At 47.3% G+C, this 21238-nt stretch overlaps 2 protein-coding genes across 2 annotated transcripts; both read right to left on the reverse strand.

Moving 5' to 3' along the window:
- Nucleotides 1-206: 206 nt before the first annotated feature.
- LOC129544390 (keratin, type I microfibrillar 48 kDa, component 8C-1) lies at nucleotides 207-3940 on the reverse strand. The gene is made up of 7 exons (XM_055407828.2): nucleotides 3555-3940; nucleotides 3268-3350; nucleotides 2770-2926; nucleotides 1831-1992; nucleotides 1612-1737; nucleotides 1220-1440; nucleotides 207-575 (listed from the first exon to the last, which is right to left on the reverse strand). The coding sequence occupies exons 1-7, from the start codon at nucleotides 3900-3902 to the stop codon at nucleotides 422-424; spliced, it is 1251 nt and encodes a 416-aa protein (XP_055263803.1). The 5' UTR covers nucleotides 3903-3940; the 3' UTR covers nucleotides 207-421.
- Nucleotides 3941-12290: 8350 nt separating this feature from the next.
- On the reverse strand, nucleotides 12291-19639 carry LOC129538461 (keratin, type I cuticular Ha7-like). Its single transcript, XM_088829436.1, has 7 exons — nucleotides 19211-19639; nucleotides 16719-16801; nucleotides 15565-15721; nucleotides 15090-15251; nucleotides 14880-15005; nucleotides 13977-14197; nucleotides 12291-12411 (listed from the first exon to the last, which is right to left on the reverse strand). Exons 1-7 carry the CDS (start codon nucleotides 19637-19639, stop codon nucleotides 12291-12293), a joined length of 1299 nt encoding a protein of 432 aa, XP_088685562.1.
- Between the last annotated feature and the right edge of the window lie 1599 nt (nucleotides 19640-21238).

A 21238-nucleotide genomic window follows, 5' to 3' on the forward strand; every position in this document is an offset into this window, starting at 1 on the left:
TCTGCCCACCAGACCTGGAGCAGCTTTCCTATCCAAGACTCAAGCCATTATATGTAAGGTTCTGCTTTCAAGTGGCCTTTTATAGAATGCTCAAGCAACAGGCGTGATGAGACAAATGAATACCAATGAGAAAGGCATGTACTTTGCCAAGGAAATTGAGTTTATTAGAAGGTTACAAGGGAGGGTTGCTGACACGTGGGCAGGCACTCTGGGCAAGCCAAGAAGAAACAGTCCCCAGTGAAGGAAAGTGTGGGCAGGGATCATCTTGAGGAGGTCGGGTGAGCTTCTGGATTCCCCCCCTGGGGCAGCTCCAGCCATGCACATTGTGTTTTCTAACCCATTTGTTGGAAAGAACCAGGACCAGGTCACAGCTCCAGAACCCTGGGCCCTGTCTCCTTGCTCCTCGGGCAACCACTGGACTCTAGCGCGCGTAGGAGTTGCAAGGCCCACAGCGGGAGCGGGGGACACAGGGCGTGCAGGGGGCAGCAGGAGCACAGGGGGCGCAGGGACTAGAGATGCAGGGCGTGATGGTCTTGCCGCATGCATTGGTCGTGGCACAGGGATTGCAGGGCAGCCTGGAGAAAGGGAAAGATATAAATTGAGGGAGGCTTGTGATGTACCCAGAGAGACCCCAAGAGTGGACTGCCCATTGGGACTTGACCTGACCTATAACAGAGAAGGTCACAGGCTCACCTGATACAAAGTTCACTATCAATACTAATGGTCTCCCTGTCACAGGCTATCAAAAGTGCTGGACAGAGACTCAGAAATTCTGGTCTCAGCTCCCAACACTGTCCATTCCTAGCTGGTGGCCTCGGATAAGTTACCAAACTTCTTCAAGCCCCAATCCCTTCACCCATAGAATGATGAGACTACTGATCCTGTCGACCTCGTGGTAACTTTAGCGGCAGATGAGTTAGCATGTGGAAATGTACTTCTACACAGTATGGTGTTACAAAATGTAGGAAATGTCATTGATCACATATCAATTTCATCACAGTAGACTGCAGAGTTGGCTGTACAATTTCAGTTTGTCCCTCAAGCTATTTGTGCCATTTTATTTTTTTAATGTTAACCACATTGCTTTATGAGCTCTGTTTCAGCATGTCTGGTGTGAAGGCATAATTTCCTCTCCAAGCTGTGCAGTCTTTGCCTGGAGTCCAACTAAGAAGTACGTCTATGTGTGCAAGGCTTCACCAAACACCTGCTCAGTACTCACTTGCAGTCCTCGCTGTCCAGCAGCCCCCGGTACGTGTTGATCTCACACTCCAGCCGGGCCCGCACGTCCAGCAGCACCTGGTACTCCTGGTTCTGCCGCTCCAGGTCACTCCTGATCTCCGCCAGCTGCAGCTCCACGTTGCTGATCAGACCCTGCACCTGGGCCAACTGGCAGCTGTAGCGGGCCTCTGTCTCCGTCAGGGTATTCTCCAGGGAGTCTCTCTGTCAGAGGCAAGGGGAGGAAGGTCACAGAGCTGCTCCTTCAGGGGCTTCTCCATTGCTTCCAAACAAGTCACAAGCTCCATGAGTTCAGGAAAGGGTGGTCTGGAGGGCATCCCAGTGCCCCTGACTCCCCAACCTCACCTCCTCACCAGGAGTCTCATCAATACCCACCAGGTTGTGCTGGGCCTGCAGTTCCACCTCCAGGGCATTGACTGTGCGTCTCAGCTCGATGATCTCTGTCTGGCAGGACTGCAGCTGCTCTGAGCTGGACACCACCTGCTTATTCAGCTCCTCAGTCTGAAACACCAAAGGGCAAAGGCAGGATCAGACCCCACCTGAAGGGCTCCAAGTGGCCAAGGGTCCTGAGAGACCACGTGCCGATATGCTCACCTGCCTGATGTACCATTCCTCCACATCCCTGCGGTTGGTCTCCACCAAAGCCTCGTACTGAGCCCTGGTCTCGTTGAGCACACGATTGAGGTCCACAGTGGGGGCGGCATCCACCTCCACGTTGAGGCGGTCTCCCAGCTGGCTCCTCAGGGTGTTGACTTCCTACGGATGCAGCAAATGCAAGAGTAACTATCCTCAATGAAGAGTGGAACCTAAGAAATGGCACTGCTTGTTGACATCCTATCCATCTATTTCCTTGGAAAAGGAACTTCTAGTGAAACAGCTATGACAGCAGAAGGTAAAGTGGTCTGTGTTCCTTGTGTTCAGCTCCTTCCCACCATGACTGTGTCATGATCCTTGGATTCAAAAAAAATTCCAGGGGTTTGCTTGGGATATCCTATTCAAGGATGTATAAATGCCCAAATTTCCCATGTTGTAGACTGGCTGCAGATAACCCCATAAATAAAAAGAATTGGCTGTGTAATTTCAGATTGTATATCAAACCATTCTTGCCATCAAGTAAGATATTGTCATGACCCCTCCCAGGAGAGAGAAGGAACCCTGGTCATTTTTCATCAAGATTTTGAAAGAATAGAGACTTTGATTCTTCAGGACTGATATTTTGGCTTTGGGGAAGAGAGATGGCTTCGAACAGCATGATCAGAGCAGTGCTGGGACTTCTACAAATCAGCAGCCAATCACAAGCCCAGGGAGGTGCCCTGGGAAACTAAAGTGATGCCCCAATTTTGAGTGAAAGATACAGCTTATCTGGGAACATGGATAGGTTTCATCTCCCAATGTTTTCTTTCATTATGAAGTTTTGGTGCTTTCAAAGAAATCTGAAAGATTCTTATCCCTGATTCCACCACCCCAAGTCACTAAAGCCGCCCTAGGCCTGAGGCTGAGTCAGATTTCTTCATTTCTCATCTCTGGTCTCACCTCCTCATGGTTGCTCTTGAGGCAGATCAGCTCCTCCTTCAGAGACTCCACCTGGGCCTCCAGGTCAGACTTGCACAGGGTCAGCTCATCCAGGATCCTACGCAGGCCGTTGATGTCTGACTCCACCAGCTGCCGCAAGCCCAGCTCTGTCTCATATCTACACAAGGAGAAGGCCAGAGCGGTAACTGGCAGACCCTGAAGACTCACAGGAATGATCTTGGATAACCCCAATCCCCTTGCCTTCCCCTTTCGGCAGTCAGTAGACCCAGGAGACAAAGGTAGGGTGCTGGAGGCTCAGTCAAGACCCAATATTGATCCCAAAATTGACTTGAGTCCTCATCTACTTTTGTGACTCCTTTGTTTGGTCCCCCCGGTCCTCTGCAGAATCCTTCATGATTAATGGATTGACTGCTATTCAGTCAGCCATGGAAACCCCTCTTCTTTCACTAGAGACTGAACAAAAGGAGTGGACACCCATGCGAAATCTGAACCACTCACTTGGTCCTGAAGTCATCTGCGGCCAGTTTGGCATTATCGATCTGCACCACCAGTCTGGCATTCTCTGACTTGGCGCACAGGATCTGGGGAATGAAAGGTTTCTGGGTGAGGACTGAAAATAACTATGAAATCATCAACTTCTTTACAAATGCTTAAAAAGCCATTTTGAAGGTAAAAAGAGAAAGCAAAAATCCAGATGGCCTAGATGCAAGAAACACGGTTCTCTCCCCCAGATTGAGAATCCTGGGACACTCCCCCTGCTTAGAGATGACAGCAAGGCCCCTCACCTTCTGCTGGAGCTCCTCGATGGTCCGGAAGTAGGACTGGTAGCTGGGGCACAAGAGGGGCTCCTGCTGCTGGCTCCTCTCCAGGATGCGGCTCTCCAGCTCCGCATTCTCCCGCTCCAGCTGCCGCACCTTCTCCAGGTAGCTGGCCAGCCGGTCATTTAGGAACTGCATGGTCTCCTTCTCATTGCCATTGAAGGAGCCCTCGCAGAACCAGTTGCAGCTGCCCACGTTGGCAGGAATGTTGCAGGCCCCGGGCAGGGTGGTGCCACAGCAGCTGGGGGGCACGCAGGGCCTGGAGGAGCAGCTGGAGCGGAAGCTCAGGTTAGGCAAGCAGAAACTGTAAGACATGGTGCTGGAGGGAGTGAGGTGCCCAGCTGAACACAGAGTCCAAGTTCTCCAAGGAGTTTGTGAGTCTTCTGCCTCTGTGGAGCATTTATACCCCATCCCCAGAGGGTGTGGACACAGTACGTAATGTCTTTTTTCTTTTTATTTTTTCACTGCTTTTCAAATGCCCTTCCCTTCTATCTGTTATTGGCCTTCCTCAGAAGAGTCCCTTGTCCCATAAATTTTTTTACTTGGCTTCTTGTTAAGTCAGGATTGCTCTTCAGGCTGTGCACCCATGAAATCATTGTCCTGCGGTAGACCTTCAAAGAAGCCATACGGTCTAGCCCGAGGATCTGCCCTTGTTAATTGGGAGTTAGTCCATCCAATGACATTCTTTTGTGTTACGTGATCCGGTAAAACCATGATCAAATTGACCTCCTGGCCCACCTGGCATTTCCAGGGAGGGACTAGGGTTGAATCAAGGAACAAGTTGCATTAAGTCAGAAGTGTGTTCCTTTTCCATCTGCTTTGAGACAGAATCCTTCAATGATGTAGAATCCAAGCCTTGGAAGACGCGAGGTGGATCAGAATTGACTCGGGCCACAGCCAAGAAGGATGGACAGCTATTTGTGTAATGCCACCTGCCTATCATTCAAAAGGACTGTAAAAGGAAAAGAATCTAAAAAAGAGTGGATATATGTATGTGTGCAGGCATGCTCAATCACTTCAGTAGTGTTCACCTCTTTGCAACTCTAAGGACTGTAGCCTACCAGGCTCCTCTGTCCATGGATTCACCTCGCAAGAATACTGGAATGGGTAGCCTTGCCCTCCTCCAGGGGATCTTCCAAACCCAGGGATCAAACCCAGGTCTCCCACATTGCAGGTAGATTCTTTATGGCTGAGCCACTGGGAAAATCCAGATATATGTATAAGCATAACTGTTTCACTTTGCTGTACAGCAGAAACTAATGTAACATCATAAAGCAATTTTCCTCCAATAAAAAAATAAATTTTAAAAAAGTAATAAATTTTAATTAATTAAAAAAATAAAATTTAAAAAGGTCCATAGAGAAGGGACTCCCCTGGTGGTCCAGTGGTTAAGATGTCACACTTCCATCACAGGGGCCATGGGTTCGATCTGTGGTCAGGGAACTAAAATCCTATATGCTTTGAGGTGTGGCAAAAGAAAAAAGGACTGTAGAGGAATTCTAAAGATAGAGGCTTTGATAATTAGTTTGAGAATGAGAACAAGGAAGATTCTGGAAGAAGAGATAATTTAGAAAGAAGGCTGAGAAAATGCAAGCTGAGAAATTCATATAAATTCATTAAAATTAAGGCAGTCTCTGGAGGCAGGTGTGAGAAAGGAATACAGCTAGGCTTGCAAAACTTTTCCAGTGAGGTATCTAGCCGTGGTGTTAGAATAGAGTGAGTAGTAAGTCTAGGAGACAGTCCAAAGGAACCCCCTCAAGCATGAAAATTGCATGTTGGCCTTAACAGAAAATGTTTTAAAATTTCCAGTTAGAATTTCTAACGTTTTGCCCAATTCTCCAAGTATAATTGACACACCAGGAAGATGCATCATACCCTGTCCCAGGCTCCCACGATCAGCCTTACTGGGTTATCTGCTACCTGGTTTAAGAACCAAAGGTTGAAAGGTGCCAAGGGAGGGGGCTCCATGGTCATGTCATTGAATCCAAGGACCTGGGTACCCAGGAGAGAAAATGAGGAGACACGGCTAAAGGGGATTTTGCAAGGCAATCTTGGAGTCACTGAAGGCACTAGAAGGTCTGAGGAAGGGGTGACCAAAGTTCTGAACATATAAATGTTGCACCACCAGGTACCACCTGCCCCTTGGGGAGCAGCACCCCAGCCTCTGCTGTGGCTTTGGCTGCCCTCCAGAGGCAGTTTTATTGACAGCTTATTGGAGTCCTTCCCCCCAGCAAGCTTTCATGATAGTATTCACGCAGCACTCCGCTTTGTCTCAGATGAAAGATCCTTCATCTACCCTCTCCAAGGTCATTATCACCACTTACTATAACGCCATTGACCAAAAGCTCCAGACTTGTAATAAAATCAGAATCTCTTTGTTCTCCTCCAAGGCAATTAAAAGGGGAGAAACAGGTGGGTCCTAAGGCAAGCATCACTGGGACTTCCCGGAGGAAGGACTCAAGACCAGGAGCTCCTGTCTCACTCATCCAGGCTTGGGACAAATGGAAAGCCCTGTGAATCAGACTGATGGGCATTTGCTCCTAGGGAACAGCACAAGCGTACTTCCCAACTCTTGTCAGCCTGCTCCAAAGCACTGGCTTTCCAGCAAGGCACCACAATCCTGCCTTCTTCCCCACCCAGGGAGCTCAGACTCAATGCCAGCAGCATCCCTCAAGCTCTTTGGTCTTCTCTACTGATTGGCCAGCATAGCATCATGGAGGCTTTAAGCAAAGGAGAATGTTTAGGTTCTAAGTATGAGAAGGTTCAAGGATTGGGACAAAAAAGCGGACATACCTTGCATACAATGCAGAAAGAGCCAAGAAATGGGAAAAGAGGGAAGCAGGGAGAGATGTGTTTAATAAGAAAGATAAGAATACAAAGAAGAAGCAAGGAGGGAACCTGGAAGGAATCCTCTGAACCACAATGGGTCATGTTGCTCAGACGAAGCTAGCCCATCTTCAAGTGAGGGAACCTGGAGGATGGAAAGATGAGAAGTAACCAAGAGAACCTAAATGAAGGTACAGAAGAGTGGTCCACCCTGATGAGTGTCCTGAGAGATGTAAATGGAGACTCAGAAGAGATCTACAGACATGGACCATAATTTCTGAGGCCTCAGACAGAAGTGACATTGTTCCAAGATGTCCAGACCAGAGCATCAACTCCATGATCTAGTCTGAGATTTGTTCATGGCTGAGAAATGCACTGTTGTCTACATCCAGACTGCAAAATGTCAAAAGGGGCCCTGCTACCTGTTCCTGAATGGTAGGAGTATATAGAAGAGAAAGGAAGAAAGGAACTGGGGTAGTCACATCTGTACATCTTCAGGGCACAGTCAATCAGCAACCACAAAGAAGATGCAGAAAAGAACAGGTTACACCTGTTACCTGCTGGCTTCTGGAGATTCCTTTTTTCCCTGCAGAAGGTGAAATGGCACAAGAATTCAGGAGAGAGACAGCGGACAGAAGAGCTGGTAAGTAAACAATAATGCTACTACCCCTTTTAAATCTAGCTTCTTTCTTGCAATGCTTTCAAAATATCAATAGGCTTATGTGAATTTACTTCTTGAATTAGTGGGAAAGATGGGACTCCGGGGGCTTCCCTGGTGGTTCAGACAGTAAAGAATCTGCCTGCAGTGCAGGAGACCTGGTTTGATCCCTGGACTAGGAAGATCCCCTGGAGAAGGGAATTGCTACCCACTTCAGTATTTTTTCCTGGAGAATTCCGTGGACAGAGGAGCCTGGTGGGCTACAGCCCATGGGGTTGCCAAGAGTTGGATATGACTGAGCAACTAATAATTTCACGGGACTCCAAGATTATAAGGTCTCCATGGCCTCACACAGATTAGGAGTAGACTTCATGTACTCTCTTGATCTCCTAATTGAAGTACTTGCAGAGATTATTCACTCAGAGAGAAACTGAGCAGTCCAGGACTATCAAACCCACAATTTTACTTAGTTAAGTTTTTTCAAAGCACATTTAAAGAGCAGCTTCTCCATGCTGGGCATGGGATGAAATTGAAACAGAATAATCACAGTTCCTGTAGCAGATTATCTTTTTATGAACAACTCAGACTAACATGGGTCCCCCAAATATATGAGATATGACAAGAAGATGAGGAGAGGAGATATTTTAAAAGTATACGGACATTTGAAATTTATTTGTATTTAATGGATTTAGAAAACTGTATATATGACATTAAGGGCAGTAATCACGTTTTTGAACTTCTACCAAGTGCCTGGCATAGTCCCAGGACTATGGGATGGAGGTTGAGGGCCGGGGTGAGTGGGGAGGAGGATACTTGCGGGGGACAGGCAGGTGATGTGCTCTCAGTCCCGCTGAGCAGGCAGTCAAGTCTATAACTAACTCTAATGTACGGTAATATAATTGAGCCCTTCACCTCCCCTCCAAAAAAAACCAATTCCTTCCTTCCCCCTCCCTCTTTTCCCACACTTGTTCCTGCCCCAAACTCCAGTCAGGCCATTTCAACCCAGTTAATGATTCTTAGCCAGGAGGTGAAGGATGTGACCATTTCAGATTATCTCCTTGTCCCCTAAAGGAGATTTATTGGTGACTCTACTCTCTAGGTGACTCAGAGGTTGGCAAACAACTAATCTCACTAGAACCCTAATCCCTTTAAGAATCTTTTCTTCAACCAGGCCTGGTAATGAGTTATTTTATTGTAGTATCGGTTCTCATTGCTTGGTGGTTCTGCAGCATCCCTGTAGGATCTGTGGTCATTGAGACGAGTTTCAAAGCAGGTGAAAGAGGCTTCAAGGGATGGGGCGTGGGACAGAAGATAGAAAAGAGGCAATGCTGAGTCAAGCAAGTGTAAGAACTTCCTCTTTCTAGAAAAGGGAACGATATTAGCGGGGAGAAATGAAGGTGATGGGTGACCCTGCTGGTATGTGGACACGGTGGCCACCCTCAGAATCAGAGAGTGATACTGGTGGTGGAGGCCTCTTGGTAGAGGGCCTTGAAGCTAATGTGAATGAAACCACATGTTTAGGATGTCTGACAAGCTGGGGGAGGAAAGGGGAAGGAAGGCAAGAGAAGTGGAGATACAAAAACTAGCCTAAAGGGGAGCCTCAGCTGAAAGAGGCCAGGAGACTCAGCCTGCAATGTGGTGTTCAGGGAGGACGTTGCGGGTGAGAGGATGCACCGGGAAGATTATCCTTCAGAGGATTCCCAGGCCCTGCAAGATCCATCTCAGCCATCTCCCCCCAGACTTATGGCTGTTGTTCAGTCACTCAGTCGTATCCGACTCTTTGTGACCCCCTTGGACTGCAGCACACCAGGCTTCCCTGTCCATCATCATCTCCTGGAGCTTGCTCAAACTCAAGTCCATTGAGCCAGTGATGCCATCCAACCATCTAACCATCCCCCCAGCCTTGGAGAGTGTCTGAATCTAAAGTCTTATCCAGAGGTACCTCCAGTAAAATGCTTGGCGGTTTGGTTCAGGGTAATGCGCCAGGAATGAGAAGACTTGGACTTGAGTGAGTCCCTAACTTTGAACTTCTTCCACTGCAAAATGCAGATCGTGGAACCTGTTCTGCCTCTCTCAGGGTTTGGGGATGGGTGCTCAAGTTGGATAACAGATATGAAAGCACTCTGTAAATGGCAAAATGATGAACATACATACAGGGTTCTACTTCTCTTCTCTCTACCTCAATGGACAAAGTGGTCCTAGTAACGGCGGAGAGTGACTGGCCTTCTTTGATGATTTCCCACCATCAAAATCACCAGGCTCCTCATGCAATTTTCATTTTATGGCACAAATTCTCAGATATGAAAGAATTCTCAAGCATTAACACTGTCTTATTCCCTTCAAGGAAGAAAAATCAAAACATTGGTGGGATTAAGGTTCTGTTGTCCTGCTGAGACAAACTGAGACTTGGCCTCTGTTCAGCACAATGGTTGAAAGAACAGTTGCTGGAGGCAGAGTACCTGGGTCTGAACCCTGGCTTCCCCATTGAATAGCTGTGTGTCCTTGGGCATGTTATTTAGCCTTTCTGAGCTTTGGTTCCTCATCTGCAAAATGGGGATAGCAATGATATTGGCTTCATAGGATTGCTATAGGGTTAAATGAGTATATGTATGTAAACTTATCCCTAACTTAAATTAGTGCCTGGCTAATTAGTAAGAGCTCAGTGAGTGTAAGCATCAATGATGATGATAATGATGAAGATATGTAATGACGATGATGATGGTAGCGATGGTGATGATGGTGAAAAAGATGATTGTGGTGGGGGTGATGGTAGTGATGACAGTAATAATGGATTGTTTGGTTTCCAGGGAAGCTCTTCACACCTTCCCAAGCATAATTATCTCCTTTACCCAGCATTTCTTTCTAAACCACTTCACACATACACACACAGACACAAACACACACACACACAAAATGTCTCATCAAAGCTAATATTTTAATTATAGATGACAAGGCTTTGTAAATGAACTTAACACAGGTCAGTCACCTTGAGGCCCCACTGACTCATTTCATGTCACCAGAAGAATCCTTCCACCACTGAATGACTCACCTCCTCTCCATCTCCTTACATGGGGAGAACAATGCTTCCCTCCTCTCTCATGGTGTGAGAGTAAGTGGCTTTATTTTGTTAAATGGCTTTGAACTTGTTGGATGAAAGGAGCTATTTAAGTACAAAGGAAGAAGCAAAGGTGTTTGGGCTGGGCAGCTAAATTAATACTGATTGAGAATTCTCTTTCTTATTGGGACCTACTCTTGGATATGTGTCTCAGGGATGCATCGCCTGTGCCCACACAGCTCTACACTTGGGAAAAGAGCAGAGGCACAGTGGAGGGGAGGGGAGGAAGGGTGAACAGCCTCTGACCTTCCAGATCTTCCTACGATGCAAGTCCTGATGGCTCCCAAGCAAATCAGTCCTGTCTACAGAGACAGTGGCCAACAGGTAGGTTTCCAGGCTTGAGAGAAGTTGGAGGCACAGCAGCCAGGTTCTGGCTTAAAACCTCTCCATCCCTGAGACTTGGGACTGTGGTCACTCCTGCAGAGGATGGGCTAGACTTTATAAATTTCTCAACAAGCTACTCTGATTCAGAGAGTTCAAGGAGTAGAGAGGGAAGACAAGAACCGGCTGCTGGATTCAGTGTATTGGCTCTGCTTGTAGTTTCACTGATTAATAAGACCTAGAAAGCAGAAAGTCATCAATTTGAGGGGCTAGAAGACCCTCTACAACCATCTTATCCCGCTCCATCAGATACCTGAGTGTCTTCCTCAGTGTCTTCACCACATGGTTATAAAAGCCCTCTTTGAATGCTTCCAGTTATGGGGAACTCACTACTTACTACTTGGCCAGTTCTGATGCTGCTTTCTGGAGACATGCTCTTCTTAGCCATGGCTGCCGAAATATGGAGCTTCTGGTTCATGTGTCTATTGACTGGAGTTCTAAGCTTGGCAGTCAGAAAGACTTGCCAGTGGAGCCTGTAGGGGAGCTTGGGTGGGTGAGTTTGGCCTTTTGTAGAGTGATATAGTAACCAGCTCAGCAATTACCATTGCTTAACATGTTTACCACTAACTCAATGGGATCAAGAGTTCCTCATCCATGAGATCAGGAGAGTAAGGCCCATCCCTTCTGCCGTGATCTCACTTCCCAAATAAACCCCCTAACAGTGGTTTTTAAACTTGATTATGCATAGAATCATCTGGAAGGCTCAATGAAACAGACTGCTTATTCAGAAAGCCTGGGGCTGAGGCCCAAGAAGATACATTTCCACCAAGTTCTCATATGATGCTGGTATTACTGGTTGGAGGACCACAGTTTTAGAACTACTGTTCTAAATTTTCTCATCTTTAATTTTTGCCTCTTCAAAGCTTCCAAAGTATGGACTTTGGATATAGTTCAAAGAAACTGGGCTTCAAGCCTTGATTCAGCCCCCCAGCTAAAAATGGTAACAGCCAGTCCCTCTTTGCAGGGTTTTTGTGGGACCCTGTACCCCAGTGTTTATAAAGCCCCAGGACGATGCCTTGCTCATAATGAGCATGTGATCACAAAAACCTACTAAGGAGAGTATTCTGGAGGGGCCAGCAGAACCTCTGACCTGAGTTTTTCCTTTGCTCAAGGACCAGCTGGCTTCATCCAGATAAAAAGGTAGGGGCATGGGGGGTGTTATTTAGTCTATATTTTTAAAGCTCTGCAATCTGGCTCTGCAATCAGGCTTGACCAGGTCAAGAGCTAGGTATCTCTCACCTGTGCCATTTTGCAGCACTTTCATATTTTAGCCACAGTCCTCACTGGCTTTGCCATCTCCCAGAACCACCCTGGTGAGGAAACCACAATCTCTGCCTCTACACGAATGACTGGCTCAGGGAGCTCCACAGCATCACTCTCAGCATCACTCAGCATGGGATGAAGGAACAGACCCGCAGGCACTGGGCTCCTTATGCTACAGAAATGAAGTTTATTGCCAAATTAAAAGCAAGGTCTGAAAGACCAGGACGCAGCAGAAGAGAAAAAGTAGAGCAGTCAGGACATGCTGAAAGGAGGAAGGACAAATCCAAGAGCCAGGGCTGAGCGGCTGGACCAGAAAGCCCATCAGTAGAGAAGCTCTGCCTGCCTTCAGTCTCCCCCTAGGCTGACTGGGGCAGAAAGGCCTGGGGTGGCAGGCCTGGGGAATGGAGCCAAGCAACTACAGGCATTTGCCATTTTCTGGCTTCTCCAGGTGAGGAGTAATTCAGCATCGAGGTGATGAGCAGGACCCAGAAGGCCCAGAAAGGCAGGGAGAGCAGGAGGTACAGGCTGAAGGGCCCACACAGGTGCTGAAGACTGGGGTTGCACACGGGTTGCAGGGGAGCCTGTAGAGAGAGAGAAAAAAAAGTGTTTAAACATTGGCATGAACTGTGGTGCTGGGGAAGACTCCTGAGAGTCCCTTGGACAGCAAGGAGATCAAACCAATCAATCTTAAGGGAAATCAACCCTGAATACTCATTGGAAGGACTGATGCTGAATCTGAAACTCCAGTATTTTGGTCACCTGATGCAAACAGCTGCCCAGTGGGGAAGTCCCTGATGCTGAGAAAGATTGAGGACAGAAGGAGAAGAGGGCATCAGAGGATGAGATGGCTGGATGGCAACACACATGCAATGGACATGAACTTGGGCAAACTTTAGGAGACGGTGAGGGGCAGAGAGGCCCGGTGTGCTACAGTCCATGGGGTCACAAAGAGGTGGACATGACTGAGAGACTGAAGGACAGCAATGAATGAGAAATGCATGAAAGTCCCACATAAATAGGCACTTTAGAACTGGAAGAGCAGGGGACTTCTCTTGTGGTTCAGTAGCTGAGACTCCATGCTCCCAGTGCAGGGGGCCTGGGTTCGATCCCTGGTCAGGGAACTGGATCCCACATGCCTCAACTAAGAGTCCTCATTCCACAATGACAGATCCCACATGCGACAGCTTAAAGATCCTGCATGCCACAACAAAGATTGAAGATCCTACGTGCTGCTACTAAGACCTGGAACAGCCAAATAAATTTAAAAAGAATTGGAAGAGCAAAGTGGAGCTTAGGCCATACAGGTCCCTCTAAGCCTAGAAAGGGGGAGGGACTGTCCTGAGTTCTCAGTGAGGCTGCAGCCAGAGCTCAGAGCGCCTTATGCAAAGTCAGTGTTCTCTCCCACGAGGAAAGGAACACAGCGGAGAGAAAAGCAGAAAGCAGGAGGAGCAGGAACAGGCCAAGGCCAGCCACTTTCTCAATTTAAACACAGCCCCTAGGGGCTTCCCAGGTGGCTCAGTGGTAAAGAATCCACCTGCGGACACAGGCGACCCAGAAGATTCGGGTTCAATTCCTGGGTCGGGAAGATCCCCTGAGAAGGAAATGGCTACCCACTCCAGTAGTCTAGCCTAGAGAACCCCAGAACCCAGAACACCAGGAGCGTGGTGGGCTACAGTCCACAGGGTCACAGAAAGTCGGACACAACTGAATGATGAAACAACAACAAAGTATTTATAAACACAGCCCCTGATCCTGTTTCTGACACCATCTGTCCACCTATGTCACAGTCCTATTGAGAAACTAAAAATGAGAGAATAGGTACCAATGCTCCATGCAATATTTTTAAATGCTGAAAGTGACGCTCCTGGGATAGTCCAGAAGGAATTTAGCAAAACCTAAATGTACTGAACCCTCAGTATGTTAGCCCCGGTGGGAGTGATTAGCACCTGGAAGCATAACATGGATGGCATGAGTTTCAGATTCTTACACACCCTCCTCTATGTCCAAGCAGCACCAGGCTTACTGGGGAGCAAGTTTGTCCTCAGAGGTAGAATCTGCAATGCCACTCCCTCTTTTTAGTTCATTCCCAATAAGAGGTCTCTGCTTTTACACATGATATAAACATAAACAACATCAGGCTACATACTTGCAGTCTTCCCTCTCCAGAAGGTTCCGGTATGTGGCAATCTCACCCTCCAGCCGGGCCTTGACGTCCAGCAGCACCTGGTACTCCTGGTTCTGCCGCTCCAGGTCAGCCCGGATCTCAGACAGCTGCTCCTCTACGTTGCTGATGAGGCTCTGCATCTGGGCCAGCTCGGTGCCGAAGCGGGCGTCAGATTCACACAGCGAGTTCTGCAGACAGTCCTTCTGCAACACCAAAGAGGGGAAGAGGTTAAAAGTCACGGACCCTGTCCTCAACCCCTTCAGACCATGATACCCCAAGCCATTGTCAGTCCCAGAGAGCAAGTCCTCAGCAGCAACAACTAACAACACACTGTGGCTCTTCATCATAGACCTTAGGAGACATTTGCAGAACCTCCCTCACCGCATGAATGTTCATTTCCTCAGCATCCACACACACTAGACAGTTCTTGCAAAAGCAAAGAAAGTGAAAATGAAAGTCACTCAATCATGCCCAATTCTTTGTGACCCCCATGGACTATATAGTTCATGGAATTCTCCAGGCCAGAATACTGAAGTGGTTAGCCTTTCCCTTCTCCAGGGGATCTTCCCAACTCAGGGATTGAACCCAGGTCTCCCGCATTGCGGGCAGATTCTTTACCAGCTGAGCCACAAGGGAAGCCCAAGGATACTGGAGTGGGTAGCCAATTCTCTTCTCCAGTGGATCTTCCCGACCCAGGAACCAAACCAGGGTCTCCTGCATTGCAGGTGGATTATTTACCAACTGAGCCATCAGGGAAGCCCAAAGGCAAAGAAGTCAAGGTTAAAGTTGGGTCTTTGGTCAAGATCTAAGTGAGGCATGTACAGAACCTGGGTACATGAGAAGTGGGAGCCCACCTGAGCCTTCCACGCTCCCAGAGGAACTCACCAGCGTGTGCTGAGCCTGAAGCTCCACCTCCAGGGCGTTCACTGTGCGTCGAAGCTCCAGGATCTCCGACTGGCAGCACTGCAGCTCCTCTGAGCAGGACATGGCCTGCAGGCTGATGCCTTCAGACTGGAGCATGAACACACAGAGAAGTGATCATCTCCCTGGCCAGATGCAGCCGGATCCCTCCCTGCTCCGCAGCACTGCCCTAACCTGAGTTTGGAACCACTGCTCCACGTCACGGAGGTTGGTCTCCACCATGGCCTCGTACTGGCCCCGCATCTCCTCCAGCACCCTGCCCAGGTTCACAGTGGGCTCCACATCCAGCTCAATCTTGAGCTTATCTCCCAGCTGACACTTCAGAGTGTGGACTTCCTATGGACATAGGAGGACATCCTGTTGGTGGGGCTCCGGGTGCCCTCCACTCAGAGACTCAAATCCCACTTCCCATTCACTCCAGTGATTTCCCTGCACTCCTCTGAGGACGAGACACTGTCTGCATCAGTGTGGGAGTTTCCAAAACCATTCAGTGGGCAGGCTCCCTGTGAAAGCCAGAACTTCCCTTTGAGGCTTAAGCACAAGGCACAAGCATCTACCCCGAGCAGGAGGAAGAGCCTCATTGCTTCCTCCAAAGAAGCCTGAATTCATCCCAGGACATCTCCACATGCCACCCAAAGGGCTCCTGCACCTGCTCGTGGTTCTTCTTGAGGCAGAGCAGCTCCTCCTTCCGGGACTCCAGCTGGGCCTCCAGGTCGGCCTTGGCAAGTGTGAGGTCATCCAGTGCCCTGCGCATCCCGCAGACATCAGCTTCCACCAGCTGGCGGAGGGAGTGCTCCGTCTGGAACCTTCACCAGGGCAGACACAGGGATTGAGGTTAAATAGAAGAGGGCCCATGGGACACAACCCACAGGGTGACTCGCTGGTCTTCTCTCTGCTGTCCAGTTGTGAGTTGGCATTGCCTGGGTCGTGCACTCACAGAAACTGCAGGGTGATTCTCACTCATTCAACACTAAGCACCTAGGACAACCAGGCAGAGTGGCCTGTCCTGAGGATACCAGCATGGCCCGCGGACAGTGCCGCCCTCAAGGGCAGATGGCCAAAGGGGAAGCAGCAGAGTAGCCAGACAAGTGGGCTCACTGCAGACCCTCATCTTCCATGCCCTCCAACTGAGATGGACCCTGGATTCTGTCCCAGATTAGGAACCAAACCGCCAGGATGGGAAGAAGCTTCCTTCACCCTTAGGGTATGAGGCATCCACAGTGCCCAGAAGAAAGACAATAGAATGTAATGTCCTTCCTGCTGCCCTGCTGGACCTTCTCAGGGAATGTAACCCCTCTGACCTCCACATGGCTCCGGGCTCCCAATTTCTATCATGAATCACTAGTGCTCACAAATTGGTGGAGCTGCACTGTGGAAATACATCTTTTACCAAGGCAGCAGAATTTCCTACGAAATGATCTCAGATAGGAAATGAGGGGGCGAGTTCTGGTTCTACTGCTCAACAGCCATGTGACTTCCAGTTGGCAAGTCCCCTCAGGGCTCTGGGCCCCATGTCCTCAGAAAGCAGATGCCAGCACTGCTCTGCCCACCTCACCGGGTTCTTCTTACATAAAATCAAGTGGAGGAAGCATTTCAAATCACACTATAAACTATAAAGGCTAAACAATTGCAGGAGGCCAGGGGCATTTTCTCAAGACCTTGAACTTAATGCCCTCTGTTTACGTCGGCTGTAACTGTTGGTTTGGGACCTTGGTCAGTTGCATCTCTGATACCAGGTGCATCACCAGAGAGACATCAAGGCAGGCATCTGGCTCCCCCGCCAAGTGTGCTACCCCAACTCACTTGGTCCTGAAGTCATCTGCAGCCAGTTTGGCATTGTCTATCTGCACAACCAGCTTGTTGTTCTCAGATTTGACGCACAGGATCTGGGGAAAGAAAGTACACTCAGGGATTCATTTATTCCCAGAGTCACCTATGGCCTCAGTCAAAAGAAGAGCTATTGGCTGGGTTCAATCTACAACATCACCTTGACAACACAAACTCCCAAACGTGTGAGCAATGCTGGTGTGGCCGAGAGGGGCACACGCAAGAGAATGCATGGCAAACGGGAAAGGTGTAGAGCCAAAGGAAGCAAGAGGTGGGAGATAGTAGCAAACTGAACACATAGCTAAGACATTATTTTGCCAGACCTGAGGCTTAACCTGATATAAACAAGAAGAGCTAGAATCTAGGCCACAGAACAATGGGCTGGTCGTGAAAGTTTCAGGTAAGATGGGATCCATTCTTTTTTAACTTTTTTTTCCTTGAAATATAGTTGATTTACAATGTTGTGCCAGTCTCTGCTATACAGCAAAGTAACCCAGTTATACATATATATACATTCTTTTTTATATTCTTTTCCATTATGGTTTATCACGTGATATTGAATATAGTTCCCTGTGCTATATATTAGAACCTTGTTGTTTATCCATTCTCAATGTAATGGTTTGTCACTACCGGCCCCAAACTTTTAGTCTGTCCCTCTCCCTTCCCGCCATACCCTTGACAACTAGTCTGCTCTCTATGTCTTGAGCCTGTTTCTGTTTTGTAGATAGGTTCATTTTGCCATGTTTTAGATTCCACATATAAGTGATACAATATGGAATTTGTCTTTCTCTGACTTACTTCACTTAGTGTGATAGTCTCTAGTTGCAACCATGTTGCTGGGAATGGGATTATTTCATTCCTTTTATGCCTAAGTAATATTCCATTTCGTATATGTACCACATCTTCTTTATCCATTCATCTGTTGATAGCCATTTAGATTGTTTCCATGTTTTGGATAATATAAATAGTGCCGCTATGAACATTCAGGTGCATGTATCTTTCTGATCCTGAATTATATTTTTGTCTGGGTATATTCCCAGGAATGGAATTACTGAGTCATATGATAATTCTATTATCATAATTCTATTCTGTTAGAATTAGTTTTCTGGGAATCTCCATACTGTTTTCCATAGTGGCTATACCAACTTACACTTAAGGTAGGATCCATTTATTTAATAAATTGTCTCTGCCACTGGTTGGTCAACCTCCTCAAAGTTCTTCTCTGAATCGAGCCATAGCTCCATGGCCCTTATTCTGACATTCTTTGTCTTTCTGTCTCCAAAACTAAGTAAGCGCTCCAGAGTGAGTGAGTGAACTCGCTCAGTCGTGTCCGACTCTTTGCGACCCCATGGACACCAGGTTCCTCTGTCCATGGGATTTTCTAGGCAAGGGTACTAGAGTGGGTTGCCATTTCCTTCTCCAGGGAATCTTCCCAACCCAGGGATCGAACCCAGGTCTCCCGCATTGTAGACAGACGCTTTACCGTCTGAGACACCAGGGAGGTCTACACAGAAGCATTCCATTTATAACGGAAGGGGATAGCAGATATACATGAGAGACCAATGCTACTGAATACACTGGCTCTTAAAGGATGATAGAACATATATCCCTGGCCCCTTTAACTGCACCAGAACTTAATTTGCACTGTTTTTTCAACTACAGTTGAGGAATTGTTAGTACTCAAACTAAGCATAAACTCAGAATTCCAGAGAATCAAATGTTGCATCTTATCCTTTACACATTCACATTCATCTTCACTCAAGAGAATCTCTTCCCCCCAAGTCCGGGGTTAACAGGTGCAAACTATTATACAAAGACTGGATAAACAAACTGTACACCACAGGGAACTAGACTCGATATCCTGGGATAAACTATAGTTGAAAAGAATATTTAAAAGAATATAGGGACTACCCTGGTGTCCTGTGGTTAAGATTTCTGCAGGGGGTGCAGATTTGATCCCTGGTGGGGGAGCTAAGATCCCACATGCCTTGCAGTCAAAAAACCAAAACACTAACAGCAGAAACAATACTGTAACATTTCAATACTTTTAAAAACTGATCCACATCAAAAAAAATTTTTAAGAATATTAAAAAGTATATATACATATTTATAACTTAATCACTTTACTGTACAGCAGAAATTAACAGAGCATTGTAAGTCAACTACACTTCAATTAAAAAAATAAAAAATCAGCTACAGCTGATTCCACCATCAATCCAGGCCCTGGTCAGTCATATTTTTCTGTAAAAGAGTCAGACAGTTAATTTTTCAGGCTTTGCAGACCATGAATCTCTATCACGACTACTGGACTCTGCCATTGGAGCATAAAAACAGCCAGAGACAGTACCTCAATGAATGAGCATGACTGTGTACCAATAAAACTTTATTTACAAAGTCAGGCAAGAGGTTGACTTTGGCCTAGGAACTGTTGTTTGCCCACCCCTGATGGCAAGCATCACAAACCTCACCTTCTGCTGCAGCTCCTCAATGATGCGGAAGTGACTCTGATAGTCCGGACACACGGTGGACTCAGGACATTTGCTCAACTCTCGGATCTGGCTCTCCAGCTTCGCGTTGTCCCGCTCCAGCCGGCGCACCTTCTCCAGGTAGCTGGCCAGCCGGTCATTCAAGAACTGCATGGTCTCCTTCTCGTGGCTGTTGAAGAAGCCTTCTCCGAAGGTCCCGCAGATTCCGATGTTGCCTGGAACGTCGCAGGTGCCCGGCAGGGGGCAGGCAGCGTTGCTGCTGTGGGGCAGACAGAGGCTGGGTCGGCCGAGAGGGGTTGTGCCCACTCGGACTCGGTTGGCGTGTGCCAGGATGGCCGAGAGGCCCAGGGGGGCGGCCCCGGCCTGTGAGATCGGCCCACTGAGGAGAGAACTGCAGCTGATGGAAGTCATGGCCAAGACTCTTGCTTTGTCCACGGTTGGATTTGCTCGAGTTTGAAACCTCCCTTCTTCCCTAGACCTTATATAGGCCTGTCATGGGCGTTGGTACAAGAAAACTGGCGTTTTCCTCATGAATATGTATATGGATTCTTAAACAATCGCGCTGTTAGTCAGTTGAGTTTGTCCCCTGTAAAGAGTTAATGAGCTCATGAAAGAGGCCATGACCCACACAGCCTCCCCTGACCGCAGGGTCCTAGAAAACAGGGAAAATGAGGTCCTCTCTGAGCTGCCACATCCTCTCACCCCTCTGTCCACTGATCCCTGTGAAGGCATGGAGAACCAGAGCCTCCAGCAATGTCCTTAGAACTGCTCTGACTTCCATACTCTTTTCCTGCCGCTGAATGTTCCCATCATGGCAAGTTTAAAATGTTAATCCAGCGGGCACACTGAGGAAAGGAAAAAGTCAGGAGTCCATTTCAGCAGATTGGTGTGGACTATGCATTGTGGGACACTGCTGGAGGGAGGGAGTTCTATTTTAATAAGAAGGATAAGGAATTTAGTGATCTTGATATTAAAAAGGCATAATAGAGAATGCTAGCAAATAATTTTTTAATTAAAAAAATTCTTAAAGAACTATGATTATTTTAAGTAGAAGAAAACACACTGAGAGACCAGAAAGACTTCATGGAAAAGGGAATATTTAAATTATTTTTCTATTTATTTATTTTTGGCTGTGCTGGGTCTTCATTGCTGCTTATGGGCTTTCTTTGGTGAGCAGGGGCTACTCTTTGCTGTGATGTGTGGGCTCTAAGAGCATAGGTTTAATACTTGGGACGCACAGACATAGTTGCCCCGTAGCATGTGGGGTCTTCCTGGACTGGGGATCGATCCCATGAACCCTGCATTGGTAGGTAGATTCTTAAACAATGGGCCACCAGGGAAGTCCAATAGGAACATTTAAAATGTGTTTTGGGGACTTCCATGCTGGTCCAGTGGTTAATACTTTGCCTCCAAATGCAGGAGGTGTGAGGTTCAATCCCTGATCGTGGAGCTGAGATCCCACATGCCTCATGGCCAAAAATTCAAAACATAAAACAGAAGAACTATTGTCACAAATTCAATAAACACTTTTAAAATGGTCCACATCAAAAAATAAAAATAAATGTGCTTTGAATGATGGCTTCCAAAAAGGGTTGGAGGGAAGAGCATTTCTCGTAGAGAACAAAATGAACAGAATGAAACATGTTTGAGAAATGGAAAATAGTCTACCTGTGTTGGTACTTACTATGAAGACTATATGCTAACACTGGAAAGTTTGGAAGCCTTGAATGCCAGGACCATTTCATATTTAGTCTTCAGTTAAGGGGAGTCAAAGACAGGGAACTTGCCCTGGAATCTGATTCTCCTCGGATCTGAGGAAAAATAAATATCCAGGTCCCTTTAAAACGAAATTAACAGGAAAGAGATGGAAGTTTCCTATGTAAATATGAGGGGAAAACACTAGGCCAGAACAGTGAAAGAGAAACCTAAATTCCAAGCTGATTTTGGTGGTTGAAAACTGAATAACACACTTTAAAAAAAAAAACTTTTTATTTTGTGTTGGGGTATAGC

Source organism: Moschus berezovskii, chromosome 20 (genome assembly GCF_049115385.1).
Source record: "Moschus berezovskii isolate FMDL1 chromosome 20, NW_MosBer_1.0, whole genome shotgun sequence".
NCBI lineage: Eukaryota > Metazoa > Chordata > Mammalia > Artiodactyla > Moschidae > Moschus > Moschus berezovskii.